The sequence below is a fragment of the Oryx dammah genome, unplaced genomic scaffold (genome assembly GCF_014754425.2).
Source record: "Oryx dammah isolate SB20612 unplaced genomic scaffold, SCBI_Odam_1.1 HiC_scaffold_27, whole genome shotgun sequence".
NCBI classification, from domain to species: Eukaryota; Metazoa; Chordata; class Mammalia; order Artiodactyla; family Bovidae; genus Oryx; species Oryx dammah.
In genome coordinates this window covers 44,530,477-44,541,322 of record NW_024070211.1, presented here as the reverse complement: position 1 = coordinate 44,541,322, position 10,846 = coordinate 44,530,477, and the positions used below count along the sequence as shown (strand labels likewise).

Here is a 10,846-nt window from a genome sequence, read left to right as displayed (position 1 = left end):
GCTCCAGCTACTAGCCTCAGGCTTTAGATCCAGGTGAGAGGCGGGGATACGGAAAAAAAAAAAAATGAACCAATCAGGAAGGAAACATGCGACGGTGGCTGATCAGGATCTTTTCTAAAGCGGCTGCGCTGCGCGCTCCCGGTAGCCGCGGCTGCGCACTGTACTGGTCTCCATGGCGCGGCCTCGGAACCAAGACGAGGTTGAGTAGACTCGTTTTGAATTTTCTCCCCTATGCTCCAGCACTTTGTGGACTTCCCTTCTCGCCCTCTAGGGCGCTCTGCGGCGGCGGGACTGGGGAAGTCGGAGGTTTGGCAGAGCTGTCTACGCCGGCGGGCGAGACGCTACCTCCCAACCCGCCTCCCCCCCCCCGCCCTTTCTTTCTGCTGCCTCCTCCTCCTGTCACCTCCTGACCCGCCGGGTCCCTGAGGAAGCGCCAGCCCCCGCCCCCGGGAGCCGCGGGCCTCTGTGGCGTCTTCCGGGCCCCGCCTCGGGCCGTGTTCGGGGCCCCACCTGAAGAGGCCTATTGCTCCCCTCCCCGCCCCCGCCTGGACGGGGGCCCCGGACCCGGGACAGGCAGGCTGGAGGAGATGCGAGTTAGGTGTGAGGAGGGCTGCCGAGCCTGAGTACGCACTGGCACGGAAGAGGAAGACAGGACCCCTGGGCGGGAGCGCCCACTATGTGGTCCTTTGCGCGGCCCCGCTTTTCAGGGTTCTTTTTTCTCTTTATGACATCCTTTATACCTTCCTTAGGCTTCCCTGGTCGCTCAGAGGGTGAAGCGTCTGCCTGCAATGCGGGAGACCCAGGTTCACTCCCTGGGTGGGGAAGATCCCCTGGAGAAGGAAATGGGAACCCACTCCAGTACGCTTGCCTGGAAAATTCCATGGACGGAGGAGCCTGGTAGGCTACAGTCCATGGGATCGCAAAGGGTCGGACACGACTGAGCGACTTTCACACCTTCCTTGTGGAAGGCGAAAGGCGTCCTCCCACACCTTCTCCCTGCGCTTTTTTTTTTTTTTTAACTTTTTTTGGTCTTGACATTATCCAGACGCCTATATCTTATTCTCAAACGGTCCAGAGAACTATTCTAATGGGATGTAGTTGTTTTTCTGAGGGAGGATGGATGGAGAGATACTATCCAGCTCTCACAGTCGCTTTTTAAGGCGTTCGCCAGAAAAGCTTCAAGAGGGAGGCTTAAAAGGACAGCATTTTAGAGTAAGGCACAACTGGATTGCAAGATTGTGGGCAAAGCGGGCTGTGTGCAGGTGTAGACAACTGAAGCGTTCCTCTATTACGTTGCTTAAAGATGTACTACAAAAGACATATGGTGTTTAAGTCAACCATAGACTATGAGAAGGAATTTGAGCAATTATAAGCGAAAAATAATCTGTTAATAGAGCGCAGTGATAATGAAACTAGGAGTATTTTCAGTTTACTCACCTTCCTAGAGTGCGGGCTGTGGAACCTGAAGGCCTGGGTTTAATCCTGCCTCAGCTTATTTATTAACCTCTCTGTGCCACATCTTGGTCAGCAGTGAGATTAAGTGCCTCATAGTAGATGTCAACTATTCCGTGGTTGTCCTTTATGTATTAGTTTAACTAGGAGCTCTGCGGATGTGAACAACTTAAAAAAGACTAGCCTCATGGTTAGAGGAATAAGAAGAGAAAACCTCTGTGCTAATGGGTCTAGGAAAGGACTGGGATTGCAGATAGAAGCGGTGGCCATGTAACCACGTGATTCATTGTAATTGTGAGGGTTGTATGCATTATCTAGACCACCTGAAACTTGAAACTCTCAATTGAAATCTTGCAATGTAATACATAGTTTTGAATTTGGTGGAAGTGAAAAGAAATTTGACAACTTCAAACATCATTTGCCTTTAATCATAAGTGATTCTTCAGTTACAGTAGTAAAATTGTCTGAATTTAAAATCAGAACCTGAAATAAATCTTATAGGTTCTTCAGATAATTTTTAGTTGATAATATATTATTTTGTTAAAATGCAGCTTTAAATGTGTAATCAGGTTAATTCATTTTTAGCTATCAATTTGAAATTTATCAAAATAAGAAAATACTATTGTAATACTCAATACAGGTTCATCCTAATTTGAGTGAAAAATTTTTCTATGATCAGTAAGATACAGAACCTAAATATGTGCTTAATAAGATAAAACTTCAACTTGCAAAGTAGAATGTTGAATTCACTAAAATACACTTTTCATTTGACTGAGACCTTTAGTTAAGGGATACCGTATTATATCCCTTATATGGATATGTAAGGAGATATATATATTATTTTTAATTATTATAACACTTCTAGTTAAGGTGTTCCAAGATATCTGAACACCTACTATGAGGGCTTTAGTTTTATTTCATCAGTGGCTTATGTGTCATATTTGGTGTTTCCTTTATATAATACCTAGAGTAGTTAGTATTTTTACTTTTGAATGTTTTTCTTAACTGTGTTAGAACATTAACTTCAAGCTTTTGGTTCTAATGATTTCCTACATGATTTTTTTACTAAAGTCCTTATGGAGACTCTTTGTTGTCTGGATAACTACAGTTGGAAAATGTTTCTCTTTATTAAACTTTCTTTTTGTCTGTATGTAATGGCATGGTGTGGTATGATATTAATACAAAGACGGCGTGGGTGTTGGAGTTCTGTTGATTTTGGTGATTTTTTTCCTTCTTAGTTTTGAATCTGAGCTGTAATGTTACGTGATCTTAAGCAAGTTACTTGACATCTTTGGTTTTCTTATCTATAAATAGAGATAATAAGGTCTATCTCAGAATCATTGTGGAGATTAAATGAAATAATTTGTAAATCCCTCAAAGAGCAAAGAGATAAAAAGAGGTATGTACAGGGTAAGAAATAAGTAGAAACCAAGGTTACAGGGAGTTTCTAGAGAGGGCTGCTGCTGCTGCTAAGTCACTTCAGTTGTGTCCGACTCTTTGCGATCCCCATATAAGGTAGCCCACCAGGCTCCCCCATCCCTGGGACTCTCCAGGCAAGAACACTGGAGTGGGTTGCCATTTCCATCTCCAGTGGGTGAAGGTGAAGTTACTCAGTCGTGCCCGACTCTGTGACCACAAGGACTGCAGCCCACCAGGCTCCTCTGTCCATGAGATTTTCCAGGCAAGAGTACTGGAGTGGGTTGCCATTTCCTTCTCCAGTAGAGAGGGCAAACCTTAAATAAAAGAAATACTGTGGATAGTGACCTTAAGTTTTTTTCACTGAAAAATGAAAAGTTGAAATGGATTGCTTATTGTTTATATATATTTGAGTACATTTACCATTTTGATGTTGCGCTAACACTGTAACTTTCAAAGTCCCTCTGTTAAAAAATACTTTGTAAAATATTTGTGAACTAGGAGTCTTGATGTAATTTTTGACACCACAGATTCATAGCAATTTTGTATACATCATAGAAGGAACATTGTGTTGTTTTACCTACCCTAAAAGATGAGGGAAATTGTATTTTCTAAAGTACTTTTGAGCAGTATTTTTTTTTAATGTAGTTTAATAAAGGTCAGACACTGATTTTAAATACAAGATTTTAATATCTTTAACATCTTGGGACATTAATCAGGGTACCTAGAATTAAGAGAAACTCTAAACTTAAGTGGCTTCATCTTTCAATTAACCTGTTTTGGGATTTACTCTTAGATTATTGGCTTTTAACAGATAAATTTTACCACATAAAAGCTTCTAGAGAAAACAAAACAATCAAATATTAAGACAATTTTTTAGAACTTAACAGTGAGAGTTACCTTTAATGTTTTGAACAAATAAGTTTGCTGTTGAACAAAATCAAAACAGAGGTAGCCCTATTACAATCCACGGAGATTTGAGTAACTACAGCATAAATGGTGTCTTCCCCTCTACCATATATTCAATACATGTGTATAAATAATAAAAAGCCCCTTTTTCCTATGAATTTAAAACATTCTGATTTTACAGTTTCTTCCTATTTGCTTTCGGTATAAGATAAAATCCACTTTTTAAAATGTGACATGAAATATTCTATAAAGCAGTTTGCCAGCAAAATTTAATAGCCTTAGTGTGGGTTCTGAACGCCAATTATTTCTAACCTTCTAGATTATAGATTTAATGCTTTCTTTTTTCTTTCTGTTCTCTTTATCCCATTCCATACTACTTAGGAAATAAGCTTATCAATTTAATCCCAAGATTTTATAGGAGGTGCTGTATGAGGAGGGGGGCCTTTATTCTCAAGCTTCTGTGGCTCCAAATTAGTAAATATGTCCAATCAGTAAGTATTTCCCTTGTGGAGAAAAATGCAATTTACTGTGAACATCTTTGTTTCTGTAGTAGTTACAGAATGTGAGAGTTTAAGGCCTTAGTCTGAATGCCCAGCACAGAGAGGTAATGGCAGTCTTCCATAAAGGTAGTTCCAGGCTTTGTTTCACTTTGAGTTAATTGTTGGCTACAGTAAAATCTGCATAACAAAAGCTAGTAGATTTCTCTATGTGTAGGAAAATAAATATACATTGAATACCTTCTTTTTACAGAAAAAATGCTGCTGTGAAGACATAATTATAACTTTCACATAAATGAAGTCACAACCATCATGATTTAGTGCTCCCCAAAGGAAGAAATTCAGTGGAAAAGAGGGTATTTCTGGGGATAGTAGAATGCGTGAGACCTGAATTTAAACTTGAGCTACTGCCTGAAGGTAATAATTTTATTTTTTGACTAATTGAAAGTAACAGCTCTATAAAAGTTAACTATTCTCTATTACATATTAATGAAAAAGTCAAATTACGCTTTTTGTATAGGTACTTTGTTTTGTTTATGGTTACCAGTTGGAAGAGAACATTTTATTCCTAGCAATTTAGTCTTAATATCTTCATTCTTTGAAACTTTACTTTGAGGTGGTTAATTGAAAGTTAGGGATAATAATCTATAGTATGTGCTGACATCGAGGTTAGATGGGAAATTTGGGTATTTTAAGTCACTGCAGTTGTCAGGATTAGGGAGTATAATGCAAATTGATGGAAGAATTAGGGAAGGCAGGAGTTATAGTTTTCACTTTATTCAAATTATTTTTTGAAAAGGATGTCTGTAATTTTAAAAGTATTTTTAATCTCCATTTCAACAATAAATCAGGTCAGCAGATATTGACACCCACTTTTTCTTATAATAACCACAAAGCCTTTTTTATCATGTAGTACTACTCCATACTAAATGTACTGCATAAAGGAAAATTTTGAGTTTTGAATTTCCAGAAGACAGTAGGAAAGAAGTTACCTTTCTTCCATTTGCAAAATTCCAGTCTGGTCAAGGAGAAGGCAGTGGCAACCCACTCCAGTACTCTTGCCTGGAAAATCCCATGGACAGAGGAGCCTGGTAGGCTGCAGTCCATGGGGTCGCTGAAGAGTCAGACATGACTGAGCGACTTGACTTTCACTTTTCACTTTGATGCATTGGAGAAGGAAATGGCACCCCACTCCAGTGTTCTTGCCTGGAGAATCCCAGGGATGGGGGAGCCTGGTGGGCTTCCGTCTGTGGGGTTGCACAGAGTCGGACATGACTGAAGCGACAGCAGCAGTCTGGTCAAAGTTCTGAAGTGAGTAGTTTATATGTGGCAAGCGTCCTGTGTTATTATCCCATCCCTTTACTAGTGCGGGCTTCCCCTGTGGCTCAGCTGGTAAAGAATCCGCCTGCAATGCTGGAGACCTGGATTCAATCCCTGGGTTGGGAAGATCCCCTGGAGAAGGGAAAGGCTACCCACCCCAGTATTCTGACCTGGAGAATTCAGAGAATACAGTCCATGGGGTCACAGAGTGGGGCACAGCTGAGCGACCTTCACTTTCACTAGTGCCCTTCTCCAGGGCACTCATCCTGCCTCCACTACAGCATCTCACTCAGGTCTGCAAAATCCCTTTTAAAGTGCTCTGAGCCTCAAACGTACTTGCTTTCTAACCTCCAAGTTCCAGTTTTTCAGGGTAGTTGTTTTTAACGTATGTTAAAAGAAAAAAGTTATTATATAAATATATACAAATTTGTCAATGACTGATAATCTCTCCAGAGTTTTTCTTTTTAAGAAAAAAGACCTTGTTAACTCCAATGAAAATTTCATTGATCAAATTTCAAATAGGGTAAGGGAAAGTAAATGAAGAAAAGTGTAAGTAAACCAGTAAGGAGTGATTTGCAGTGGATTCAGGGTACATATTAGGAAACTGAGAGTAAGTTTTCAGAATTTTTCCCCTAAGCTGTTTTCACTTTTTACCTTTCTGTCCTAAGGTCTGCTTTTATCTGTTTAGAGAATATTTTCTCAGTGACTGCAATTCCTGCATAGTTAGAATTCTAGCTTTTTCATGAGGTCAGAGATGTTTAGGTTTCTTGTAGGAGGGCTTTTGTGTGTTAGAGACTGCCTGTAATTTCAACCAGGAATAGTTGAGAACAGAAATGAATGAAGAATTTCTTTAGCACGTTTAGTTTGCCAGCCTATCAAAAAACAAAACAAAACTTTAAAGCCATGACTAATGAAGAAAGGGATTCCTTGGTGGGTCAGCAGTAAAGAATCAGCCTTCAGTGCAGAAGACACAGGAGATGCAGGTTCCATCTCTCTGAGTCGGGAAGATCCCCTGGGGAAGGAAATGGCAACCCACTCTAGTAATTTTGCTTGGAAAATCCCATGGACAGAGGAGTCTGGTAGGCTATAGTCCATGGGTCACAAAGAGTCAGACATGACTTAATGACTAACAACAACAAATAAGTCTTAATGCCTTACATGTAAAACTGGACTAAGTAACTGAATCACAGGGTTGTTGAAAGGATTAAATAGAATGACATGTATGCAACACTGAGCCTAGTGCTTTACTGTGGTAAGTACTCAATAAATGATAACTGTATAATGGTGAACCTCAATTTACTTTTCTATAAATTGTTGATACTAGGTCCTACATCACAGAATAAGAGTAATTATTAATAATACTAGCTAGTAATTATTAAGTGAGCTTCTATGGTGACTCAGATGGTAAAGAATCTGACTGCAACCCAGGGTTTGATCCTTGGGTCTGGAAGATTCCCCTGGAGAAGGGAATGGCTAGCTACTCAATCCAGTATTCTTGCCTAGAGAATTCCATGGACAGAGGAGTCTGGCAGGCTACAGTCGATGGGGTTTGAAAAAAATATGATAAGCATTCAGTAAGCGTTAAATTATTTTATAGCTATGATAATTAAATAATCTTTATTCTGTGTTAATAGTGCTGATATTTAAAAATTAGAATAAAGTCTTAAAATATTTCTTTTTTTTCTTTTCATCAAAGGTTTTTATTTCAGCTCCCTAAGGACTTTGGCTTTCTGCTTTCTGGTTCTGAACACAGCCTAGATTTTCTGACCACTGGGAAAGCGCAATCCAGATTCGTTGCAACCCCATGGACTGTAGCCCGCCAGGCTCCTCTGTCCATGGGATTTCCCAGGCAAGAATCAAAAATATTTCTTAATGCCACCATGTCTAGACAGTGAATATCTCAATGTATTTAATTTACTTAAAAAAATTGTATTCTTGACAGCAGTAGTTTCAATTTTAAGTCCCTCAGTAGGACGTGAATTAATTGTATCTAAACTCTGTGAACGTTTTTTGTTTGAATGGTTATTTTTATACTCAGTGCACCTTAGAAGTCAGTCAATAAATGACAGTTAAATTAATTTTAGAAGTCATCAGGATAACCAACTATTAGGAACATAAAATCTTAGAACTGAGTGGGATCTTTAATGAACTAGTAATTGGAGTTCAGAAAAGTTGACATATTGGTTTTTTTCATCAAATCTAGACTGACCCTTTGTTTTTTTACTACATGCAAGATGTTGAATTTAAAACAGTAATATTGAAATAGAACTTGTAGGTCGTCTGAAAATGTAAGGCTTTTTGTAATTTTTTAAAGATAGTATAGAAAAGTACATATAGAAGCTTTATACTAAGCCCAGGTAAATTTTGATTACATCAATGAGATGACTGATATTTAACAGACTTTTGTCTTCAAGAATCAAATTATTTATAGATAGGTATAATTTTAATCTTAGTTTGCATAATTATAGGTAGTAGGAATAATTTATTAGGTACTGACAGTGTCCTGGGAATTGCACCAAGGCCTTTGCATACATTATTTTGTTTAATCTTTTTAACAGCCTTGTGAGGGAGATGCAGTATAAATGCCAATTTGCAGGAGAGAAAAACTAAATCTCAGAGTAGTTAACTGAGTATAAAGCTGAAATTTAAACCCAGACCATTTGACTACAGAACACTGTCTTCAACTGTTTTATACAGTTTTACAGACAAAACTTTCTCAATTTTTATTTTATAAGTTAATGAAGAAGTAATACATTTTCTTGTTCATCCTAACTGCAACATTGTCCAGAGTGCAGTAACTTAACCAAAAATTTCAAGATAATTTTTAAATTCATATACTATGGTTTGTTACTGGCTTTAGTTTACAGACAGTCTGATTGCTTTTTAAATATAAGACTTTTTTAGAAAGGTTTGTTTTGATTTTTTTGGCTGCACCACGTGGCATACGGGATCTTAGTTCCCCAACCAGGGATCGAAAACCAGGCCTGGCGGTGAAAGCACTGAGTCCTAACCACTGGACTGCCAGGGAATTTTCTTCCTTTTTTTTTTTAAACCCCCTTCATCCATATCTCCCACTGCCAACCCCCTTGCTTGTGGCAGTCACCAGTCTGTTCTCTGTATCTGTGAGCTTGCATTTGTTTAAGATTCCACATATGAGAAGAGGTCATACAGCATTTGTCTTGCTCTAGCTATATAGTTTTACGGCTTCTTTAGTGAGGTGTCCTTCAGATATGTTGCCTACTGTTGATTGGGTTGTTCTTATAATTGAGCCAAAGCAGTTCTTTACAGAGTTTGAATACAGAAAAAGTTTTTTCCAAGTGTATGTTCTGCAAATATATTCTCCTGATCTGTAATGAGCAAATTTCATCACTTTAAAAAAGTCTAATTTGTAGACATATTTCATGCTTTTTGTGTCCTGTTTAAGATATCTCTGCTAAACACAAAGTCAAAAGATTTTCTCTGCTGCTTTTGTCTAGAAGTTTTATAGTTTTATAGTCTATGATACATTTCAGGTTAATCTTTGATATGAGGTAAGGGTCAAAGTTTATTGTTTTACATATAGTGATTTAGCAATATCCCCAGGGAGTAAGGCGATTTTGGAGGTATATGTGGGGGCAAAATCGCCACCTGTTAAAACCCACTGTATTAGACCTAATCTTTTTGGAATACATATTTCTTCCTTTTCAAAACTTGTTATTCCAGTGTTAAGTGGTATAATTGTATGTTATGGTAAGAGTTGTATGTATATAATCTCCATCTGCACCAAAATATCTTTTAAAATTATGTAATGCTATCATATGGCACATCTCATAAAATTAAACATTTTCATTTAGAGTAAATCTTTGTAAAATGAGAATTTTAGAAGTGTCTGAAAGCATGTAACAACAGTGTCTGTCACATAGCAGCAATCTTAATAAACCAGTACATGTGTATAATTAAGGATAGGGTGAGTAAACTACATAACACTAATCTTTGCTCTGCCCTGAATATACTCTGGTGCCTTTGCAAATCATTTAACAGATTTATTTTCTTAATCTTATAGGGTATAAATGACTTAACCTAAGTTGTATGGGGTAATGCAGAGAGATGAGGAGTTTATTTAAAACAAACATTCTATAAAAATATTATGTATTTTATTTGATCAGGCATTTAAACTCTTTCAGCTATTAAACAACAGAATAAAATGGAATTGAATATGATATCAGCATGGAACAGTCTGTTGATTCATTAAAAGTCAACCATAATGATTCTGAAGAGTCAAAAACAGATTCTCAGGTATTTGAAGTAGGAATTCAACTGGGAACTTTTTTTCCATTCAAAGGGAAAACAAATAGTGTTATATTTAATATATTCAAGAATTTTAACATTTAATTTTCCATAATCCTGTCATTTATTTAATTTTATATTATAGAACTTAATAAAGTGATATATTCATGAAGATTTATGTATAAAGAAAAATCTGCATGTTGAATTACATTTCATCATTTCACGTTGTATTCCAATGACCAATTTCCAGTAAAATAATAATAAAATTCAAGTTTCACTTAAGAATCCTGTCTGTATCAGTCTGAATTGATAACCCTTACAAAAAGTAAAGTGAATAATGAACTGAAAAATGAATGTTTCCATTTTTTTATCATAAACATTCTATGTTTTAAAAAATTGTGACGTATTTTACAAACACTCAAGTGACTTTTTTGTTTACAAAAGCATCTAACCTATATGGACTCCAGTGAGCCTTCTTTTGGACAAGATGGTTCGCCTAGAGTTTTACCCGTTACTACTCCTGAAGAGGACAGTTCACTCACATCTCAGAATATACCAGGGCCCCTGACTCAGGCACAGACCCTTTCTGCAGAGCAGTTCCATCTAGTGGACCAAAATGGGCAACCTATTCAATATGAGCTTCAGTCATTGGGGAATTCTAATGCACAAATGGTGAGTAGGTTTTTAAAATAACCAATTTTCTGCTCTTTGGCAAATGTATTAGTCTAACTTGATGACCTTAATTTCTTGACACTATTGATTTACATTCCTTTGAAAACACTGTCTCTATGATACTCATTTTTAAGTTATGTAAGGATTTTAAAAGATTTCCTGGGAATTCTCTGCTGGTCCAGTGGCTAACACTCCATGCTTTCTTTGCCATGGGCTCAGGTTTGATCCCTGGTTGGGGAACTAACGCATGCTGTGTCGTGCAATTAGAAATAAAATGAAATAGATTATTTCCTTTCACAACTTCAAACCAATAT

The 10,846-nt window shown here is 37.7% G+C and overlaps 1 protein-coding gene across 7 annotated transcripts in view; it reads left to right on the top strand.

The window, feature by feature from the left end:
- Window positions 1-45: 45 nt before the first annotated feature.
- The window catches only part of CARF (calcium responsive transcription factor), a 79,561-nt gene continuing 68,760 nt past the window's right edge, over window positions 46-10,846 (top strand). For all 7 annotated transcript variants that reach the window (XR_005719024.1, XR_005719022.1, XR_005719019.1 and 4 more), the window contains exons 1-4: window positions 46-199; window positions 4,528-4,691; window positions 9,758-9,869; window positions 10,305-10,532. Coding sequence is in view for 1 of the 7 variants with exons in the window: in XM_040228772.1 (XP_040084706.1) it covers window positions 9,801-9,869; window positions 10,305-10,532 (297 nt within the window). In the remaining 6 variants the exon portion in view is untranslated. The remainder of the gene's footprint in view (window positions 200-4,527; window positions 4,692-9,757; window positions 9,870-10,304; window positions 10,533-10,846) is intronic.